Source organism: Branchiostoma lanceolatum, chromosome 14 (genome assembly GCF_035083965.1).
Source record: "Branchiostoma lanceolatum isolate klBraLanc5 chromosome 14, klBraLanc5.hap2, whole genome shotgun sequence".
Classification (NCBI taxonomy): domain Eukaryota; kingdom Metazoa; phylum Chordata; class Leptocardii; order Amphioxiformes; family Branchiostomatidae; genus Branchiostoma; species Branchiostoma lanceolatum.
Window position 1 is genome coordinate 13,369,758 of NC_089735.1, and position 23,625 is coordinate 13,393,382.

At 41.6% G+C, this 23,625-nt stretch overlaps 1 protein-coding gene across 1 annotated transcript; it reads right to left on the reverse strand.

The window, feature by feature from the left end:
• Positions 1-119: 119 nt before the first annotated feature.
• Positions 120-22,329, reverse strand: LOC136448597 (TNFAIP3-interacting protein 1-like). The gene is made up of 14 exons (XM_066448236.1): positions 22,281-22,329; positions 13,896-14,115; positions 13,478-13,677; positions 12,242-12,424; positions 11,168-11,262; positions 9,559-9,649; positions 8,917-9,000; positions 8,150-8,326; positions 6,376-6,525; positions 4,852-5,139; positions 4,532-4,612; positions 3,577-3,768; positions 2,270-2,409; positions 120-1,783 (listed from the first exon to the last, which is right to left on the reverse strand). Exons 2-14 carry the CDS (start codon positions 14,053-14,055, stop codon positions 1,720-1,722), a joined length of 1,905 nt encoding a protein of 634 aa, XP_066304333.1. The 5' UTR covers positions 14,056-14,115; positions 22,281-22,329; the 3' UTR covers positions 120-1,719.
• Positions 22,330-23,625: the final 1,296 nt, after the last annotated feature.

Consider the following 23,625-nt stretch of genomic DNA (forward strand, 5'->3'; position numbering starts at 1 on the left):
GACGAACTCGTCAGCACAAAGTAGCTGTGTATTTGCTAGACATTAATTGGTATAGAAACGTTACAGACGGACAGAGTAGCTGCTTATTTGCTAGACATTGGTATAGAAACGTTATGGACTGACAGAGTAGCTGTTTATTTGCTAGACATTGGTATAGAAACGTTACAGACAGACAGAGTACATGTAGCTATTTATTTGCTAGACATTGGTATTTCACAAAATGTTTAAAAATAGGCATTTCCGATACAAAGAAATCGCCGCATAGAGACTGTAATACTACATTAAGTTATTAAGATATAAGCAATATTACTACGTTCCACCCATGTCTGCTGCAATATCGAGAGAAACAAGGTTGACAGCATATACATGTAAAGACCTTTTAAAACATTGATACACATGGTTATATATGTATTTTAGCCAATTGGTAAGGAGAAACAAACACGACCTATATAATTATGAAAAAGCATAGAAGAAAATAAAAACAATTGTTTTTGTTCATAATTCATTTGTTCAGACAACTAGAGGCAGGTGTCCCTTCTCGTTGGGTCCTGGTTCCGTAATATATATTCATATCATTGTGTTGCAGTTAAGCTCATTCCTTTTTATCATCTCACAAAACTACTATTGTATGCGTTTGAGAATGTTTCTTTTGTTGCTACGAGCTACATCCTTTTGTACAGAGTAGATCGACTTAGGCCCAATTTACACTTGTTCGATGAAACTGTAGTACTACACATGGTAGTCTACTACTGTAGTAAACTACCATGTGTAGTACTACAGTTAAAAGGAAAGTGTAAATTGGGCCTAAGTAATAATGAACTTTATTCCATATTGTTGTTCTAATTCTATTTTGACAGTAATTGTTTGTCTTCGTCGTTCTGTCACATCTTTTATTTGGGACTTGCTACGATCTTCAGTCGCAGATTCATACATATACCGCCATTTCCAGCTTGGCCAGCCCAAACCCACGGACTTTGGCACAATCAAGCCACACTTAAGCTTGTGCCACGGCCTTATAACGCTCGTACTTTCTCATTTAAATGTACAAATTTTGTCACTTCCGTTACCGATTGAAGTAAGACATTAGTGACATTAAGATATGCCACATATAAGGTGACAAACTGTCGTTTTTAAAAGTCAGAAAAGTTTTAAGTCGTTATAAAAAACGACAGTTTGGCACCTCATATGTGGCATATTCTAATGTCTTGAACGTCTTACTTCAAACGGTAGCGGAAGTTACAAGACGTGTACATTTAAATGAGAGCGAGCGATAACCGACCAGACATTGGCCTTGGATAAGATATGGCCAAACCACGGCGTTGACACCATCAGCCTGTGTGCCTGTGTCCAAACTGGCCCAACACAGGTGGACAACCTGCACCCAAGAGCAACTTAAACTTCAATAAAACTTCTTCTTCAGTCATTTGCTATCGTTTTCCCCCAATGCACATGCTGCCAATAGACTATCTTTGTTATCACTTGATCAGATGTTGACACTCCACAGTTTAGTCCGTATAGGAGGTAGCGTTCGACTGAAGAAGCCTTCAAACATTTCCCAAGTAATCTAGAGAAAATGTGATTATTTAGGAATCTTCCAATGACAGTTTGTTGATGAGACCTGCGAATAATCACATTTGATTGGACACTACTTGGGAAATGTCTATCTGGTCGTCGAAGTTCAAGTTGCTCGTGTCAGTGTGTCTGTCTTGTACACCACTGTTAAGTGATACAGCGTTGAATGTGGTCTTGGAGGTCCCTTTGGTTGTCAAACAATCGCTGACACCTAGAGATGAAACGAAAGTAAATACTTCAAATGTCTGTTAAAGCAAGTAAGACGTTATCTAAAATCTCTATGTTTGCTTAGCATAGTGCATTCTTAGCAATGTGTCCATGATCTTCCCCTTTCCTTAATTCCGTGCTTTGTGTTTCTATTGTTGCAAATGTCAAGTTATATAAATCTAAATGGAACTGTTGCAGAAGGACCTTGACCAACTGGGGATTACCATGAAAGGAGCAGAAGTCCTAGCCCAAAACCGCACTGAATGGAGGAAGCTTGCTGCCCGATGTGCCACTTGACACGGGAGGATCTAAGTCTAAGTAAGTAATCATCTAGCTCATATTTCTTCTAAAGGAAGGCAATACATATTGCTACTATGTGTTGAAATATATGTTGCTACAGTATGTGGCGAACCTAATACTTGGATTTTTTTATTACTTTTGACCCAATGACATTAAGCAGTGGTGGTGATGACAGTTGTTTGAAATTTACCTTGGACAGTCTCCCACGTTTTGGTTGAACAGCCCGTCCACACAGTCATGCTCCACGTCAGTAGGGAGAGTCCTCTGGATGACATGAGAGGCGAACCGTCCGGGTTGGTAACCTGCCCCGCGGGGTGTTAGGCGCCCACGCTGTAACACAGAAGAAGAAGATGAACTTTATTGCGCGACTATGATGCAATGTGCAACGCACATGAGGGTTGAACTATTGCTAATAGTTAACAAATGTAAAGAACTAGTCTAACACATGACTAAGAGTAGAAATGATCTATAGAATAATGTACATGCTAATGCTCTTGAACAGTATGTTGGTAACAGTATGCTGTGTCAGGAATGTATAATATTGTTTCGTTTTTGCACAGAGTTACACATTTTGCTACATAGGTGGATATATGAACGGGGCATGATAATATCATATTGAATATCTCTGTCCTGGTAGGTGGTAATAAAGTCAAGTAAGTCAAGGTGGTAATATTGTGTCGGACGTACATACAGTAGTTTGTAACAATTTTTGTCGGTCATCAGCATAAGTTGGACAGTCCATAATAAAGTGAAAGATCATGACAAAATCATTTTCATCCATTCATTTGCATCAGGCAATTAGCCAATGAAACAGGATAGCATGTAAGTAACATATGATTAAGGAAATAGTAATGATTGATAAACTACATTGTATGTATTTATGTTTTATTTTCATTTTAACTCATCTTTTCCAGTGGCTACGAACCATTTTTTACCATCAGTCTTACATTCGTAATATCAAAACAAGCATTTGATATTGATTCTTCCTAGAAATTCCAGTTTTGTTCTATGTTTTCTCCTAAACTTGTCCCCCCCAACCCCCCTATGTTTTTGTGGTTAAGCGTTAGATAATGCATCTGTACAATTATATGTTGCTATGATGGCAAATATGTTAATATGACTTGATAGTTATTTGAAACAGACTACGAGCAAGTCCAGGCTTTGCGGATTGAGATTTAAGAAAGTAGTTAATGCATACTTTCCTCCAATATTCAACAACCCAGCAGTAATATGTTAGTTAAGGGTTAATAACCCGCCCCGAGGTGTATATGGTGTTATAACACCTGGCCATGTGCTATAACCACCGAATGAAACCATAGAGTGAGCGAAGCATTATACGAATGCATTATACGAATGTTAACAAAAAATATAACCTCCCCCTCTACATAATGGAATGGTCTAAAGGGTGTGTTATGGCGTCATTACACATGGGCAATGGAGGCTTCTGATTGGTCGACGCCATCTGGCTATGTGATTATAAAGTATATCGTCTGGTACCTGTTGATATCGGCTGAGTTCCCTCTGCTGGATCTCGGCAGCGTTTGGTCGGTCGTGTCGGTAGTAGTGCTGGTAGTGAGGAGGAGGCTGTTCCCGGTACGGTGGAGGAGGCGGGTAGTACTGGGCTGGCGGCGGCTGGACATACTCCTCCTGCCGAGGACCGGCGTTGTAAGGTACGGGCTCCTCAGCACCCTGGCGGGTATACGTTTACTTAGTGCTTTTACTGTTAGTTAAAAGTTAATATCCTCCCATACCATAAGGTGTATAGGGTGGTGCCCATCTCCGTTTTATAGCCCTGGGCCACACTGTGGTGCAATCACTGCAGCAGGGGGCTAGTCCACTGACAGTGGGGTGTGTTTAACTTCCATACTGTTTCATAAGTATGTACCAGTTTAATAAAGTCTTTGGTATGACTCAATGTGCCTCTTGTCCAGAGGTGTCCTTCTGGTCCAAGTAATTTGAACCAGATGTGGCTAGTAACAGTAGCGCAGACCACTACACCACAGGGACACCCAGTGTTTTTACTGTGCTTTTACAGAGATGGTTGCCTGGTGGGATCCTTAGAAGAAGTCGCACATGGTCTACTTTACTCACTCACTCACTCACTCACTCATTCGCTCACTCACTAATTCACTCAAGCAATCACTTACCCTCTCATCCTCTTTACTATCATAGTACAATCTCTATTGACACAACAAAAGTACAGCGACTTTCGTAAGCTAGGTCTACTACATCTATACATACAAACATACATACAAACGAATAGGTGCATACAAATGAGCTTGATTACACACAATCATATGCCGATAGAGCAAAATATCGAAATTTATCGTGTCGTATACTTATACATTGCTTGTTCTAATATCCAAACATTCTTTTATGTATATACCTATTTGTACACAGTAAGGATTATCACCTAGTATAACAATTTCTCTGACAAGTTCTAAAGGCTCACCATAGGTCTCCGTCTTAGTTCACGTTCAAGACGCTCTTTCTGTCGGCGTTCACGATTGAAGTCTTCCTCGTACACCCGAAGCTGTACAAATCAAACATAGAACATATGATACAGATTTGGTGTTATATAAAAGAAAGAATGCATGAGACTATCAATATACTGATCTCATACGATCTGTAATAAAAGCATCGGATTCTTCAATATTTCACTTTATTTTACGTTATGCAATATCACATGTACATGGACGTAATGTTATATTTTCAATGAGATAGTAAGAAAAGTCTAAGTAATATTGTGAGAAGTCTTAGATAGAATCTCACCTGTTGAGACAGGTAGTCCACCTGTAGCCTCAAAGCCACCATTTCGTCTCTCAGGGTCTCCTTCTCCCCCTGAATTCTCTCCCGGTCCCCCCTCTCCGTCTCGAAGTCCTCGCGGTAGGTCGCCACCTGCGCCCGAAGAACCTCGATCTCCGTCCGCGAGTCCAGCGAGCCGCTGCCGGGCTGAGTGTTGTGTGAAGGGGGTTGACTCTGGCGTGGGGCCGACTGTTGATGCTCTGCCGCCTGGTACGGGGGAGTTCTTATCGCCATACTGGGAGCCTCACCGAGTGCCTTGATATTGAAATAAAGCTTTATTGCAAGTTCATACCCGTGGGCTAATTGCAAATACATGGTAGATACATGTGTCAGTGAACTGTGACTGACTTTGTTGTAACAATAGGCTACTAATACTTAATACGACTGTTGGCTATATCTTAACAAGCTGGGTTTGACTTCTTTTTATGGAGGCAATGGAAGACGAATTCTATTGTATTGAAATTAAAAGTGAAGTCATTATCCTAAGTGTGCCTGATGCCAACTCTCATTAGACACTTAATCAACCAATGGTATATCTAAAATAAGGACACATTTAATACCATCACTTATCGTCGAGGACTTGTGTAAATAATGCACCCTCACATAAACCAGGCTTTAAATCTTACATTTCTATTACAAATGTGAAGAACTATTACAAGTTTGTTAGAATTGTTACAACTTTGTTAGGATGAATATTGTAACAACTTTTTTAGAATTGTTAAAGTTACAAGTTTGCTACAGATGTAGGGACTTTGTCACTTTATGTACCAGAAACGGCGAAAGGAAGGGAAAGTGATCTCGAACCAGTTTAGCTTAAATGAACTCAATAAACAGATGAGCTAATCTTCCACTGGTCGTGACAGAGAAGACAGACGCTATGTACAGTATTTACAGGTTCATTGCACCGGAAAATTCCCCTAGCTCTTTTAGACAAGCAGATCTAGAATGAACGCTGGACCACGGCTTAACGTCCCGTCCTAAAGCCGGCGTCACAATTCATGCGAGCGTCGGCCGAATTTGTAGATCGCCCGAAGCTCGCCGAATTTCAAAATCGCCCGAGCGTCGACCGTATTTTCCAATGAAAATCTTGGGTACATCCATCGAACACTTAAAACTAAAAATCCCCCATGAGATGGTACCATCTCTTGGACATGGAGGAAGTCATAATCGACTAACCTGGTAAAAGGCCAATATTTGGATCAACTTTGATTTCTAAAAAACGCCCGAAGCCCGCGTAATCGACAGGACGTCGGCCGTACTTCGGCCAAATATTCACATTTCACGTCGGCCGATCTAAATTTCTTATTTGTGACGGGGGCTTTAGGACTGCGACCCCTTCCGGTAGCATGCATGTCGGGTGAGCGACACAGCCGGGATCGAACCCGGGGCTTCTAGTTCCAGTGGCAGGATCGCTAACCACTGGACTACGCACGGTACTAAGTGGATGAGTGGATAGATAAGCTAACAGTATGTGTTGATGTATGTACGTACCCCATTCAGTCTCCTGATCTCTGCCTCCAGGTTGCCCCGCTGTCGCATCATGTCCGTGATCTGGTTCTCCAGGAGAGTCACCCGGGCCGACAGGGTGTCTCCGCGCTGCTTCTCCTGCTGATGGTCCTGTACTGCCCGCTCTCTCGCCTCCTAGAATTACAAACAATGAATTAACCTAATGTAATAATGTAACCTTGAGCGTGGTGTCAAGGAAGCAGTATATGAACGGATTCATCGACCGTCGCTTAACCGGAAAGGGGGCCTACGGATTGAACTTTCTAGTACTTGGGATAATGCTCTACAACGTATTTAATGTATCTAATATAGGTCTGCTTTTGTAATTTTATGTCTTTTCAAGCCGCTTTGACTTATCTTCTTGTATTGTAGAACGAACATCTTATCCGTCACCTTTTGTTTATTTAGAACATATTTTAGAATGCCCTAGTCGTTACCTTTTGTTTATTTAGAACTTAGGAACATTCTTGACGCATCCGTAGGTAAATTTGAAAAAGGGCAGTCAGATGGACGCCCGAAACGTCCGATTTTTATCGTATTTTGTCCAGTTGTAATGTTTAAATTGTACCACTCAATGAAGAAGACCTTTATTGTACATATTTGCCCCACTGGGCTAAGCACAGGTCACATATTAACAACTATATACATATTCATGAGTATTACTGTATATAAACATCTAGCATACTATAGTACTTTCGACTTCCTCTCGCTTCTTGGTAATTGTATAAATGTAGAAGGCTGTGTGATTAGTTAGAGTTGGTTTATCGAAGGCTGTAAGAAATATAAATTTCTCTCTACTTTTCAGGTATCTGAAGTAGGGGAATATACTTAACACATCACTGAAAATAATTATTCTATCACTATCGTACGAAGGAAAGTCTAAGATAAAATGTACTACGTCTTCTACTTTACCTAGACTACACAACTGGCCGCAATAGAGAGTGACTCCGAAAATACAATGTAGCTTCATCGGGATGGTACAGAAATGGATCATATGGTTCTTTGTAACTCAATCAAAATTAATTAGCTGCAACGTTTCGGTATAGTTCGTCCGCTGCTTTTCTCAGGGCAATAATGACTACTAGTAGACAGACCTCTCACTACTAGGTCGTGCTTTAGCTAGAAGAATGCGGTCCTAACCGTGACAGCGGAGTCTAGCTGACGGACTACCAAAACGTTGGTAGGTAATCATAAATGCTTTTTAGTGTTAACGAAGAACTATAATCCAACTAGAGTTAAGTATTTGCGCTACATATACTTCAGGTTTGCTATGTTGATTTAACGATTACGGAGTATTTCTATATATATGAAGTAGTATTGAATTTTTCTTTTTGTTTGAGTTGAATGTGTGCCGATAGTTGGGTGCTGATTTGTTTTTAACAAAGAGAACGCTATGATTTTTCCTCAGAACATCTGCTTGGAAACTTGCAAGAAAAAACAACCCTCCCTCAAAATGGTCACACCCAACATTAGCGATCCAAAAAAAACACCCCTCCCAATAAAATGGTCACATCCAACAAAGCGACCCTGTGACGTCACAATTCGTCACAATTCAAGATGGCGTCCACCACACAAGCCAACGGATTCAACAAAGGTTTTGCTACGCAAACCTGTGATGAACTGTGACTTTATTGATGCACAGGATAACTCATAAGCTCGCTTAATCTTACAGAAAGTTTGCAGGCGATTCGTTCCGTTTGCATTCCCCTGATTTTTCCTTCTCCGTCTTTATACATATTGCAGAACAATGTAACATTACCTGTTCAGCATCAATCCTTTTCTTAGCCGATAGTAGCATCTTGTCAATGTCTCTCTGCCTCTTGTCTTCCTGGCTGCGGTACTCTGCGATTTGTTTTTGAGCTTCTTCCAGCTTTTCCTCCAAACTCCCCTTCATGGAACGATACTGCACGTCCCACTGTTTGTTCACATCGATGATCTGAAGCGTAAAGGGTTAGATTTGGCTATTTATATCTCTTTAGTTCAAATAGTTGTTATCTTGGAAAAGCGTGATAACTACGTTGTCTGACTGTCATTGACATGTAATAGCGGCTGGGTAGAAACCAAGCCAACCAATATAAGATTCGAGAATTCTTCCTCTACAAAAATAAATGAGATACAACTCCTAAGTATAAAGAAAGAATAACCATCAGAATGCTACTATAACATTTTACATTTTACAGTGGTATTGGTTTACTTTCCACTGTAATACAAATCTTAACGTGGCACATCATTTTATAAGGATTTGATTCCCTCAGTTTTTATCCCCTCAGTGAAAAATCGGGGTATTGTTTTTGGTGCGCATGTGTCTGTTCATGTTTCCGCATATTTGTGGTCAGCATAGCTTTAGAACCTCTGGATATTGTGATTATATTTGGTATGTGGGTAAGTGTTGGGAAGACAAAGGTCAATGTCGATGTTGGCCCCCTGGTATGTGACCTTGTCCTAAGTGCAGTAAAACTGTTGTGCCTTCTTTTAAACTTATTTTGTAGAGTGATCGCTAAGACTATACATTGTTGTTCTGCTTACCTCTTTCTTCTGTCTCTGTAGCTCCTCAACCTTTGTCTTCAGGTTAGAGATTTCCTTGTCAGTAGATTGTTGCTTTTCCTCATTCTGCATCAAGGAAAGTAAACAAGAAGCTATAAAAACCCTTCATTTTTGTCCTTCGACAAACTTGTAGCTGTTATGTGGTGAACGCGAACTTATAATTGATCCGTCCTATCAATCACACTTCTGTGGTTTAACATTTAGCCTTCATGAAGTAATTCTGTATCTTAGATGTACTTTTCACTCATTTAAATGAAACACTGTCGATCATTGGGGGTATCCCTGTGGTGTAGTGGTCTGCGCTTCTGTCACTCGCCACATCTGGTTCAAATTACTTGGACCAGAAGACCCGGGTAGGACACCTCTGGACAAGAGGCGCATTGAGTCATACCAAATACTTTATAAAAATGTACATACTTCTGAAACAGTATGGAAGTTAAACACACTCAACTGCCAGTGATTGCACCACAGTGTGGCCAAGGGCTATGAAACGGAGATGGGCACCGCCCTATACACCTTATGGTGTGGGAGGATTTTAACTAACTTTTAACTTAACTGTCGATCATATCCTTCACTGGGGTGTTTATCGAATATACAGACATCTTTATCAACAGGTTGACTCACTTGTTTGGAAACTGGCTGGGTTGTTTCGACAGCAGCGCCTCGCTGGTCCTCCTGGGCTGTGAGCTTTACCTGCAGGTCATCTACATGGTTTCTGTAGGAAAGGGGGGGGGGTGGAATCGTAAGCTACAACAAGCCACGCTGTGTTGTTGATTTAATGGTCACTTCATGCCAAACGTACGTCCAGTAAACATGTAACTTCTTTTACACATTTGATTTGCCACCACACAACAATACCTGGGTTTCATTTTAATGTTACGGGTTACATGAATAATATTGAAACAGCTTCTCTTAGTCAGAAACATCATGCCTGACCAGTGGCGGAGGCACAGGTGGGGCGGCTTCTGTATTTTTTTTACATATAGAGATGCCATTAAACTTAGCTTACTTTATAAGCAGAATTTGCCCCTCAAAATTCAGGAAACAGCATTTCAATAGGTCAAAAATTTACAATTTTCTATGTCGCGCTCCAGCGGAAAAAATATATGTCGGGAGGGCGTCGTTCCCCAAAGCTCAAGCTGAAATCCTTCTGTGTGTTTTTTCACATATAGAGATGTCATTAAACTTAGATTTCTTTACCAGCAAAATTTGCCCCTCAGAATGCAGGAAATAGCATTTCAGAGGGTCTAGATTTCAAATAGTTCGCCCCCGCATACAAAATTTCGTGCCGCCACCTCTAATGACACAACCTCGACTCACTGAGAGTGAGGGCTAATTGACACAATAACTGAAATAAGAATCAGAAGTTACGAACATTTCCCACGGATGAAACATTAACTTTGCGATTTATGGTTTAGATTATGTACAGTTTTGAAGCAGAACAAAGCAGGTTAACACATTACCGTAAACCCATCGGAGCCTTGCTTGACTTCGACCTTCTCAAAAAGACACCAAAAACATACTGACCAACCCAGTATAATTATTCCAAGGGAAGTGATATTCTTAGATTTTTCATGTGAACCAGACATTTTTCTGTCGCGTTTTACTCTTAATTAGTTTCCTCGTACGATGAAAATTGGCTGAACACAATGGACTTAAGGTTGCGATGTCAAAACAGACAATAGGCGACAGCGCGGCCAGCCACGTCCACCGCAGGGCCTAGGGAGATGACTCAAACCGCAATTAGTCGGTCATTTAACTTTGACATTATCAAAGAGCGGCTAGCAACATTCTAGATCTTTCTATATATAAAAAAAAAACGGATAAGATTCTTTCTCTCACGTAGTTCTACTATGCGGTAAAACACTTGCAATATTGTTGTGATTGTTTCAAAGGACGCAAATGTCATCAGCAAAAAAGGACATTTCTAAATATATCCCAGACGCCCCTGGGACTTATAATTAGCAATGCTAGGAGACACTGAACTCGAGTGACACGGTGGGAGTGCGCATGCGCGGTTTGTAAGCATATACATGTATCTTGTGTGGACATGTTTAGATTTACTGTAAGGTACGTAATGGTAAGTGTTCTGACATTACAGACTTACTGTAAGGTAAGTATGATGAGTGTTCTGACATTACAGACTTACTGTAAGGTAAGTATGGTGAGTGTTCTGACATTCTAGACTTACTGTAAGGTACGTATGGTGAGTGCTCTGACACTACAGACTTACTGTAAGGTACGTATGATGTCATTCTTCTCCTGTAGTCCGTCTGTAAGTTTCTTCTTCAGATCTTCGTTTTCTGTCGTCAGATCTCTAACCAGAACCTGTGGTGGTAATGCAAAACAGTCAACACATCAAGCAACACATCATACTATACCTGTCCTGTGCTATTTAGCTGTATTGTATACGTATGGCCACAATGCCGTCTCATTACGCCCGCATTCCCCTAGGTCTAGGGCGGCGACGTCGCTACGGTCGCACTGCGACCTAAAATTTGACGAGTCGCGAAACAAATTTCATAGATACAAAAATATTTTTTTACGTTTTGTATGTTTTGTTGTCTTTTCAGTCATACTCTAACATTTTCCATAATGTTCCGATTATGAAGTCAAAGGTTGGACAAATCCACTTTAGGTCGCAGCGAGATCGCGACGCGTATACACATACTCTTTGTTTAGGTTAAGTTTGCAGCTGAAGAAGAAATTTCTTTGGTTTGATAACCAGACTGCTCTACGGTGGGTCAAAGAAGAAAACAAATTCCTCCCCGCAAAATTTACTTAAACCAAAAAAATGATACTGCGGAACTCATGTGCACTTGAATATACGCACAAGTGTGACAGGGCCCTTACTTTTAGTGTATATTTATTGTCGGCAGCTGCTCATGTCTAACTGTGCCAACACTATCTCAATATGTTATGCCAAGAAAACATGTTTTAGGCTTATAACACACTCTTGGTACGTTTGCACACCGAATATGAGTATCTATATCTATATAGCCAGTATAACCGCCCTTCGGCGTAACACACCAGCTTATATGATATGAACTATAGTATATGAATGAAACACACATATACTACTAGTGGCCCCCTGCTGTAGTGACAAAGTTGTGTGGCCCAGTGCTGCCGAAACGGATATGGGCGCCGCCTTATGCATCGTCTGCTGGTGCGGGGAGGACTTTAACTTTAACTTTAACATGAATGAAATCATGTGTAGTTCTTGGGAAAATGACAGCGATATGATATGATATTTAATATGAATGAAACATACAATTACAATGGGATTCGTGATGTCCGCAATACACACCGATTGAATGTTGTATTTTTTCTCCATCTGTAGAACCCTGGAGCCGAATCGCGCCATTTCGGCGGCCATCTCGGTGGACTTCCTCGGGCCGCCGTCATCGTGCAGTGCGGCCTCCAGTCGCTGGGCGTGATTGGACAAGGGCTCGCCTGACACTGGCATATTGTTCCACTCCGTTGGCAAGGGCTATGGGAACGAGAAATACCGGTAAGACAATATCTGTAAGGCTAGTTACAGGTTGGCGTAGCAAAACCTTTGTTGGATCCGTTGGCATGTGTGGTGGCCGCCATCTTGAATTGTGACGTCACAGAGTCGATTTTTGGGGTGTTTTTGGGGTCCGCTAGCGTTCTCTCTATTTTTAACAAATTGGCACATAACTATCACACATTCAACTGAAATAAAAAGAAAAATTCAATACCAATTCATATTTGTAAAAAGACCCCGTAATCGCTTAACTAACATAGGAAACCTGAAGTATATGTAGCACAAATCATTCATGATCTTTTAACTCTTGCTAAACGGCATATCAACCATTTCGATTCAAGGCCATGTTGATTCAATTACATGGATGACATCCGCGCGCACATCAATTTTCGTCCGTCTCCAAAAGGTTTTTCCGCCATACTATAAATCGAACAAAATGAGCAAATACATGCCTCAAATTGCAAAAATGTATCGGAAACGGATACTAATGTCGTAGACTGCCGAAGTCAATTCCAAAGTCAAAGAAGAACATGTGAAAGAACACAAACGGAGTAATCTATTGACCGTTCGGTATATCATACTTTGTGTGTTTAGTCATTTGTCCAACCTTCCTGACCACTTAGATTTCATTTTTTTTGCCAAACTTTTTTTTTGCACACTTGCATCGGTTTTGGATTTTCTAGAGGATGACATCCATACAATAGAATAAGCATGGCCTAAGCTTAAGTTTACCCTACGCTTAGGCTTCAATTGATTTTCCAGTAGAGCAAAATTGCAATATTGGAGAGCATAGTTTTTCTACCGTAGCAACGCAGCGAGAATTCAAATAAACACGGCTATTTCGAGAACCGCTGGGCAAATATCATGCTGCAATTAGGTTCGCTACGAGAGCTGAAAAAACAAGGAGTCATATATTTTACTTCCTCTTCCTCCTTCCTCGATTACGGCAAAGTCTAAAGATAGCCTGCCAGTAAACAGACCTTCTTGGAACAGTACAGTTTGTTTACAAGTTCTAACAAATCTATGAAAACAGACCTGTTCTTCCTCCAGATTCCTCAAGGATTCTTCAACTGACATCATGCCACTCATAGATAGGTCGTTTTCGCCATTCCCTTCAGTTTGATTGACAGGTTCGTCGAGCGAGACGAGGACGTTTTCGTTCAGGTCAGATCCCTTCTTTTCCTGCGGGCTCTCTGACGGGGTAGTTGTTGTCTCCTTGCTTTGGTCGGATGACTCTGTCGTTTGAAGGGAAAGTTTGGTCGATAACTCGGTCACCTGGTCGCGGAGGGTTTCATTCTCGTGACGTGATTCGTCCAGAAGAACCCCTTTACGGAACGGCGCATGCAATGAATCCGACAGGAATTATACCAAATATTCAAACACAGAAATTGATTGATTTTTTGTTTCTGAATAATCCTGGCATAAACCATGACAAAATAAATCTTACCCTTACCTACAGTCTGCAATCCTTGCAACCTGGATCTACAGTCTTCGTTTTCCTGCCGAAGTTTTTCGTTTTCTTGACGTAGCTTCTCGACTTCTTGAGAGATCTCGACGCTCCCGCCTTGGACTGCAACATCAACAGTCTCATCTTCATCGTTTTCGTTGTCCATTTTTTTCTACTCAGGTAGTGGCACTAGGAGACCGGCGGTCTCACGGCACATAAGGCGGGTCTGTAATAAGAAACAAACACATAGTGGCGTCGTGTGGCGAACATTCGACTGTCAAACAAGGGGACCAGAGTTCGAACCCGGGCTGCCCCCAGACATGTCTGGACATGCGCCCCGACGTTGTGCCCTTGGGAAAGGCACTTAACACGACTTTCCTCACTTCATTCAGGTGTAAATGAGTACCTAGCTCATCTCGGGTTAGGGACGTCCCTCGGATAGGACGTTGAATGGAGGTCCCGTGTTTGGGGAGAGCCACACCCCGCTCACGTAAAAAAAAAATCACACCTTTCGAAAAAGAGTAGGGGCATGACCCGGTGTGAAAATGATCCAAAACCTACAGTCCTATGACCGCACATGGGTTCGCCCTTAGTAATAGCGTCCGGCTAGTTGGGCAACCCTGGCATAAACATGCTGAACCAATAAATAAATAAATAAATAAACATACACATATAACCTGAAGTATATCCTGAAGGATGCTCCAGATACTTATTGTCCAGAGCTAACCTCCAGAAATAGTGTCGGAAGATCGTAACGTTTTGTGACCGGCCGGGTTTTCTGACAGTCCTTCACTCCAAGGAAACAACATTTTTTAAGAGAATGGCTCCTCTCTGCGTCCCGAGTGTCAGCAGATGTTTGAGAAGTGTATGTCAGAGAAGCCCGGCAGGCCGGAAAACCGTGAATATGATTTTCTACCCTAGCATCTGCTTGATTGCATACAGTATACTGTAAGCACAAAGACCGGTATGAGCGAGCTCGGTTGGGGTGGCATTCATTATTGATACCGATATATTCTTCGGGTTTCCTCGTCAGAATTCGTGGACAGAGCATCCAAACGACAGAACTTTTGTGCTCTACATAACGTACGGTAGCGTCTCAACGTAATTAGCTACCTAAGTCGGAAGTACGCTTTTAATTCCAGCGATACAAATAAACAACGTAACATTGCAACAATGTCCCTTCAAGGTCAATTGCAAGGTCGTTTTGCTTGACTGCAGTACAATGCTGAAACAAGCGGAGACACAAATGCTTGCCTCCACCACACAGTAGTTTACCGAAGTTCCAATATTTTCGAAAGTGTCCCAAATACACAAATAGAAATGTTCCAGTTTCCCCACATAAATGCACAAGGAAACTTCCTGATATTGTTGTTATGATACTCGGCGTCGTTTTGTTCTATTGAAAATGATGAAAGAGTTAATATCGGTGACGTTGGAACCCAACACAGCGGGTAGTCAGTGTCATAATGAATAATATTTTCCAACCAGGACTGACAAAATTAAACCTTTGTGCAGTAAAAAAAACGTGGAGTTCAGCAAGTCCGACGGTCCCTTGGGAGAGTAGCCTGGAAACCATACCATCGGCGGCTCCTCGATATCTCTACGGCGCAGTGAGTGACCCCCGCCCGCCCAGAGAGCTTAGCCCGCTCGGGGTGTTGGTTTACGGCCTTGGATTAGATTACGTCGCCGTCTACAGTGACGGCGAAACTGCGATGGCTGCGAAACTCCATATGGCAGCTAAGAAGACAATCTGACAGAAACGGGTCGATATAGCAGACTGAGCCCGGTAAAACACACCTAAGCCGACCCGTAGAGACTGGTGACTTGGCTATTGGGAGGGGGGGGGGGGTTAAAGAGCACACACAAAATAAAAATGCAATTTTCCTAAACGACTTATCACCAAAAAGTAACTTCTTTAATTCTGACTATTTTAAAAGGAAGAGCAAGAAGGAAATGGAACACTTACGGTGGAGATTTGAAAACTGAAATCCGTGAATAGTTTTGAAAACTGAAATAAATCTGAGCGAGAGAAGTTCCACGGTCGGACAGTGGCACAGATCCATATGTACACTGAATCACACCGTAACAGCTTATAAACTAGCTGTATTAGCAATAAGAAACTTTCCAAATGACTGACGAACACAGAAAAGCGAGGGGGAAATTACATTGCGGACACTTACGCAGAAAACTGCATGTCGGACAGAATATCCGCCGCGGTAAGTTGAATGACCAGAAGCTATGAGGAAATGACTTGGAGTGAACCCGGAAGTTTGTGTGTTTGCAAATGTCAAGCATGAAACGGGCGTCTTTGCACGTAGACATGGTAAACAGAAACACATTTTGTAACGCGCGCCTTGATAGCAGGGGGGGGGGGGGTCAGTTACAAATAAACAACGTGGTCTTCATTAAGTTGACCTGATTCGAGATTTTCCGAGAAAGACATTCAAGAGAGAATTTCTCATGACATATTGGGGACGTGTGACGAATGAGTAGACGTATCCGACTGTAAAATAGCTCTTTACACGATTTGCCGAGCGCCGTTCCGAAGACTCACGAGGGGTAACGAAGGCACCCGACGAGCCGAACCACGACCGGACTTTGACGTACGTACTGGTCCAACTTTTAAAGGCAACTCCAACGTGTAAATGCTTGCGATGGGTTTTTTTTTCATGGATTTCGCGGTGGCCGCTCCACCGCGAATTCATAACAGCGCGAATATAAGTTTAAATGTATACTCCTGTACTACAGAACTGTTTTAACTGCGAACTTAAAACACCACGAAAACATCCATTCTACGTCGACCGCGAAGTTAAGTTTACAAGGAAATTGAATAATTCCACCTATTATATCGTTATTGGAAATTGTTTGTCGGCCAATTCGTACTGACCGGAACATACGCAACTCAGACGCCTGGGTTCGTGTACGTATATAGCGAATTATGAAGTCATACGAAAACAGTACAGGAAAATATTGCGGTTTGGGGAAAATGTCACGGCACTTAATTTTAACGGTGGGAACAAACATTACAGTTTCAAATATTAGTGACAAAACATTTGCGATGATGAAATTTTAGCTGTTGACTAGTGACCGTTAAATCAGCTAAAATTAAGTTACAGTTAACAAATCAAGAATTACAGTTAACCTAACAATAATTATAAACCTAAGATAGTAATAAAATAGAATCTAACCGCTATTTTACATGAACAATAAAACAAGAGAATAGTTCTATCTGTTAGTACCATATCGTGAATACGATCATAATGACAAATTAACAATCCTGTCACATTGTTATCACAAAACAAGAAACATTCACTATCAAGAATAAAACACACACAAATCAACGTGTACTCACCAAAAAAATGAGAAGAATCACAAGTGATGATACCTAAGATGTCTTGTTCTTTCGCAGTACAGAAAGAAATAAAACGTCAAGCTCTCTTTTGGGAAAGTAAGCAGAATGTTTTCATGCGATAGGACCGGAAATTGCTTTGACGTAATCTTGGCAAGGTCAGCTACGTGAAAGCACAAAAACGTCACGTGACGTCATACGCAGGTGATTGTATGTTTGTTTATATCGCATTATACTATTACAGGTGAATATAAAGCGCAACAAGGCGGAACACACTAGTTTTGTGCAGTTAGCGAACTAGTCTGACAATTTTGCTTTTGACCCACTCACACCGACATGCACTCTTTCTCTTAAGTAGCGTGCGTGGTCCAGTGGTTAGCGATCTTGCCTCTGGAACTAGAAGCCCCGGGTTCGATCCCGGCTGTGTCGCTCATCCGACACGCACGCTATCGGAAAGGGTCGCAGTCCTTAGGACGGGACGTTAAGCCGTGGTCCACTGTTCATTGTGCTTGTCGAAAAGACCTAGGGGAATTTCCCCGGTACAATGCGCCAAAAAAGCAGTTACTCAAACAACTGGATATGATTTTGGAACAATGGTACAATGAGCCTGTAAATACTGCACATAGCGTCTGTCTTCTCTGTCACGACCAGTGGAAGATATAGCAGCTCATCTGTTCATTGAGTTCATTTGAGCTAAACTGGTTCGAGATCACTTTCCTTTCCTTTCTTATCGAGAAGTATAGTGGATTCTTTGACGTGCTCGAGGTGTGGCTGTCTTCAAATTATCTATATCTACGCAAAGTGAATTACACACAAGTGGCACTTACTTTATAACAAAAGGGTGAACGACCTGGGCGAAGAAAACAAGTGACGTAACGTTGACGTCAAGCGATCACCTTGGTACCCAACTGAACCAAGGCGATACTGTACTGCTACAGCTTGAATAAGAAAGTTTCGGTGTGGGCATGTACCTTAAGCGTGCTATTGTCTACCGTTTCAATATTTCGACAATGACAAATAAATGAAGATATGCGTTCACCTTCATGTTTAAGGCATAAATGCTTTGAAAACATCCATACTGTTGAATATACGTATCTTTATTAAGTTGATAAATAGTTTTAGTAGCGACGCAGTGAGTAGCGAGAACGTTCATTTGGTGCTTTGGAGGGGGCGTTGAAAGTTCAGCGTGGACAATCCTTCAAGTGCAAGAGTATTCGTGACCCTGAGTTGGCTGATTATTTTCTTAACAAGACAAGCATTTGCCCCCATTTAAGACCCAAGTAAAACTATATAAATACAGGATAATGTAAACTATAGGCTTCAGTATGCTTCTGGCAGCCGTACAGTGCACATCAGTGGAGGCCTGGCTGAGACAGTTTACCATGTACAAGCAAGGAGGTTTTATATCCTTGGTACAAGTTACTCTTCAAGCCATGTTTGAAATCTATGAACAACAGATAAGAATTTGAAGTATGGCTACACATGAAGAAGTTAGCTTGAAGGACAGTTAGCCAAGAAATAAAGTAATGACAACACTGGCTTGCGATTTAGTTCGAGACATTGGCTAGCAGTTACATGTACTGTTCTACAGAGCCCCATTATGTTTGAAATCTATGAACAACAGATAAGAATTTGAAGTATGGCTACACATAAAGAAGTTAGCTTGAAGGACAGTTAGCCAAGAAATGAAGTAATGACAACACTGGCTTGCGATTTAGACATTGGCTAGCAGTTACATGTACTGTTCTACAGAGCCCCAGTGTAATTGCTGGTTATTCCAACAAGTAGACGCAAAACTCCACAAAGGTTATATTTCTAGACATACCAAGGCTAATGTGGGGAAGACATTGGAAATCTAGATCCATTTAGATACTCTGAAACAACGTCTCGTTGTTCAATTACTGTGCTCATTGTGAATTGAAAACGTGAGGCGACCAATATTTCTAGTTTCATGTCATAACGAACAAGATCGTCCGCGATTAAAAGGAAATACATTTTTTCTCTATTTATCTTATAATCTTAATTTTTGATGTGAACGAACGTAGTAGCTAGGGCAATAGTCATCGAAACCTTGAGACGACGGTCTCTATGCCAGCTACCATATGCAGGGGGCGTAAAAGTACCGGAAACGGAAATGATAGTCCGTCCCCAATAGAGGCTATTGCGACCCACGACGTTCTAGTCAAATATACCAAGCATGCATTGCATATTCTTCCTCGAACTACAATACTTACCGATTTGGAAGCACCTATAGGGTTGCATGCGGCAAACTCGGTGTTAACACACTGTGGTTTGTGCAAGTGGCGTACCCTCACCGAAACCAATCTGGTTTCACATTCAAAAACCGCAATGAGTCTGCGCATGACGTCATTTTCTCATTACCACGTCACCATGAAACACCGAGTGCTTTCTCGGTTGTAGCAGAGTAAAACAATAAAAAGAAAGAAGGTGTGTCATCTCACTGAACTGGGCATCGTACAAGAGGAGAGAAACCAAAAAGCGAAAATTCGCTGTTGACTCAAACACCCGAGTTGTGTAGACAATTAATCATCTCAATCGATAGGTGTCGCTGTTGGCTAATAGTTCATGTTCACTAAACCGTGTTTGAGTCAAATACAGTATACGACATAATACACTGTTTCTAAGACAAGGACACTTAGACAGGCATGTCTAGAAGAACGACGCTATAGCTGAAAATACCACTTTTACACGAATCAAAGTATTCAGAAGCAACGAAATGTTTAGAGGTCACGACATTTCTCTGCAAGAGGCGCTGTTACCATGGCCAGGTGTCAGGTGCAAAGATAGCCTGGTCACCAGTCTCTACGGGTCGGCTTATGTGTGTTTACCGGGCCCAGTCTACTATATTGATCCGTTTCTGTCAGATTGTCTTCTTAGCTGCCATATAGAGTTTCGCAGCCGCCGTAGTTTCGCGTGGCGACGTAATTTAATCCAAGGCCGTAAACTAACACCCGGAGCGGGCTAGGCTCTCTGGACGGACGGGGGTCACTCACAGCGCCGTAGAGATATCGGGGAGCCGCCGATGGTATATGGTTTCCAGGCTAGTGCAAAGATGGAAGTTCTACCGATAACACTGTAACTGTTTGTAACGTTTAACTGATATCATGATACAGATCTTTAACGGACTACGCAGCCACATTGTACTCAATACATGTTGTGTAACTTGTAAGGGACGATTCCTAAATGGTGTAATCAGAGGGCAAAAACGAAGTTTGTTTGTTTTTAATTTGACTGTAAGAGCTTATTTCGTTTGATGTCTTTTTTCGTGCAAGAATCTCCCCTCGTCGTTGTGTCTGTCATTTCACATACCGTTGTCAAATGTTTCACAATATTTAGCCCGAGGTGGTACGTTCCTTGAACCTCGCTCACTTTCTTTGACAAGTCGCCCAAGACTTCGTGCGTAGTGTCTTATCTTGGCCTTAAAGCTAGTGTTCTCTGGCTTTACTGTAACTCAACTATTGTCGGCATTTGTCGCCTCCGTAGTTTTAGACCTAGGCTGAAGTCCTTCAATATACGTGCACTCAAGACTCACTTAACAGATAAGATCCAAAAGATTTCAAGTTGGCGTCTCCTTCGCGAGAGTTTGGCAAAGATGGCTAGATAAATAAACGTTTAACTGGATCACCGGCCCCGTGTAATGCTTCGGTCCCATTTCCAATCCGGGGCCCGCCCGGGTTGTTTCCAAAATCGAAAAATATAAAATGCATATCAAGAAAATACACAATAAATAGTTAGGAATAATTTTTGTAGGTTTTGTGTCTTAAGTTGTCTTTTATATCACACTTTTCGTTCCAACAGGCTGCCCGACCGGGCCCCGGATTGGAAATGTGACCAAAGCATAAGTGTTGTTAGGCACAACAAAACTCAAGCAATGTCGGTAACCGTATATGACGTATGTATACACATGGTGATCGTCTTGCCAATGACGTTTTTATACGCTTCAAGTTCTAAAAGTGTGTAATTATTTTTCAGCGGTGGACCGTGTTTCTCGTTTGTGGTAAACACAATTGTTGTTGTGGTCTACGCTTCTGTTACTTACCACATTTGGTTCTGATTAATTGGAACCAGAAGTGAAGGCCCGAGTTCAACTCCCGGGTAGGACACCTCTCGACAAGAGGCGCATTGAGTCATACCAAAGACTTTATAAAAATGGTACATACTTATGAAACAGTATGGAAGTTAAACACACTTTACTGCCAGTGGACTAGCCCCCTGCTGCAGTGATTGCACCACAGTGTGGCCCAGGGCTATGAAACGGGGATGGGCAGAAACGGGGATGGGCACCGCCCTATACACCTTAACCTGTGGGAGGATTTTAACTTAACTTAACTTTAAACTTAAAACGAAGTCCAATCACCCATAACTAACGACAAAACGTAATGGATAATGTCTGTCCAGAATTGAGTTTCGCCGAACGCTGACAGACATGACAGAAAACCTAATTTATGTTACGCAATATGATAACTACATATGAGCCGACTTAAAAAAAAAAACAACGGTTCAAATTGAGTTTTTTTGCGCCATCGTCTCACATATCTACTGATTTGTGGAAAGTTATGTATCAATATATCGATCTTTGCAGGTCCAGGCATGCTTCTTCAAAACAAAGGTATCAAATTGATAACAAGCGATATATCCGGGTCACTGAAATAACTTCTGAGAACACATTTTCATGTTCCTTGGAGAAAAAAAGTAATTAAAACAAGTGTAGTTTCCAAAGCTAGTAAGCTGTTGCGCTGGAAAATTCAAAAGAAAAACATCGAAATGCGACATGACAACATATAACCTCAGGGGAATTCCACTCGTCATCAAATTACGAACTCTTCGGTAGCCAAACATATTTCTGCTGCGTCACGAAAAGCACACGGGAGCAACCAAGTCAAGGGAGCAACAAAATTTGTACATTTTGAACACAGAACCTCCTGGATTCACAAAGACATGCGTGAGCGTCCCTGTTTAAGTGGAACTGGCGGCGGTGTGTCGTTTGAAGCCACCAGGAAGTCCTTAGACGAACGACTCACCTTATATGAACGCCATCTTGGTGGTTGGTACAAAGTGCAAGGAACGGGGAATCCCCTGACGCACTGGTTTTTCCAAAGGACAATGGGCAAGCCCGCCACTTAGGCGCTGATTGGTTAAATGCTAACACTGTCGGCAAATTTGCATAGTTCTGTTTATTGTTCATTTCGATCTCTTTGTTTTCTTTAGAGAGACAGGCAGTAAATGGTTCACCTTGGCTACCTTCCAAATACGCCACGAGTTCTGGAAACGTACGCCCTGTAGTGGAACTTATGGGTTACAGTTTTCTATTTGAAACACAAATAACACTATTTTTCAACCGACAACGTTGCTTTGCACCCTTATAGCAGCACACAAGGCGTTTTTAACGTGCGTGTTTTTTTCCAGAATAGTCCAGCCCAAAAAGTACACCAATAGTAGTTCCCGTTTTGACAAGTGAGAACTGAGATCTAGAGTACACATAAAAGTGACTTATCATTACTATTGCATTCTTTTCGAATAATACGAGACATTTTGATACTTATTCAGTGTGACCAAGGACATCATATAGACTATATAATGTCCTTGGTGTAACCGTAGTTTCGCTGTATGGTGATTAATTGATCGCACGCGGTATCTTTCTTTTGCTACGTGCGTTTCTAAACAAAAGTATACAAGTTATAGGAATAAAGAAAATACTGTGATATTTCATCATCCCTTCCTATACTGAGAATAGAAATATTAAAGGCACAGATTCTGTAACTATATCATGAACTTACCAGTTGAATTACGCCTCAAATTCCCGTGGTCCTGACGTTGTGGTCAAAACTGCGGCTAGCAGTCATAACTCATGGAAATTAGTGATAGAATTCTTGCGTGGGCTCAATGACACTATATGCAACTTCTTGTTCACAGTTAACTTCACACTTAGCCAAGTAATTTTTAGTTTTCTAGTTAACGAACCAGCCGTTCCGGATCCGGCTTCTGCGAATTGAGGATATGATTAAAAAAAAAAGGCGTAACCAAATAGAATAACTCTCTGGCAACACAACCTGTTCTTCGATTATATCATAGCAACTAAATCCCCCCCCCCCCCCGCCAAAGATGTCAATCTAACGTACAAGATCGCTTTTCGTAACATAGCAGTGTCATAATACGACCATTATAGTACGGGTCTGTCAGGGTATGTACCCTGTATGTCTTCCAAGCGTTCTCCAAGACATTAAAGAAGAAAAACTAGCGGAAAGGAAGCGAAAACATGAACTTTATGTGGAAAATGTAGTTATCTGATATACAAGGAACAATAACCTACCAATATGATCCGACCGTTGCGCCAGAAAGGAGGATATCGAGTTGCGCAACTGCCTA

Coding starts and splice junctions, on each gene's coding strand:
- LOC136448597 (XM_066448236.1), bottom strand. CDS start 14,055: ATGGACAACGAAAACGATGAAGATGAGACTGTTGATGTTGCAGTCCAA. Junction 6,526..8,149: donor AAAGGATTGATGCTGAACAG/GTAATGTTACAT, acceptor TTGTAATTCTAG/GAGGCGAGAGAGCGGGCAGT. Junction 3,769..4,531: donor AACTAAGACGGAGACCTATG/GTGAGCCTTTAG, acceptor TATACCCGCCAG/GGTGCTGAGGAGCCCGTACC.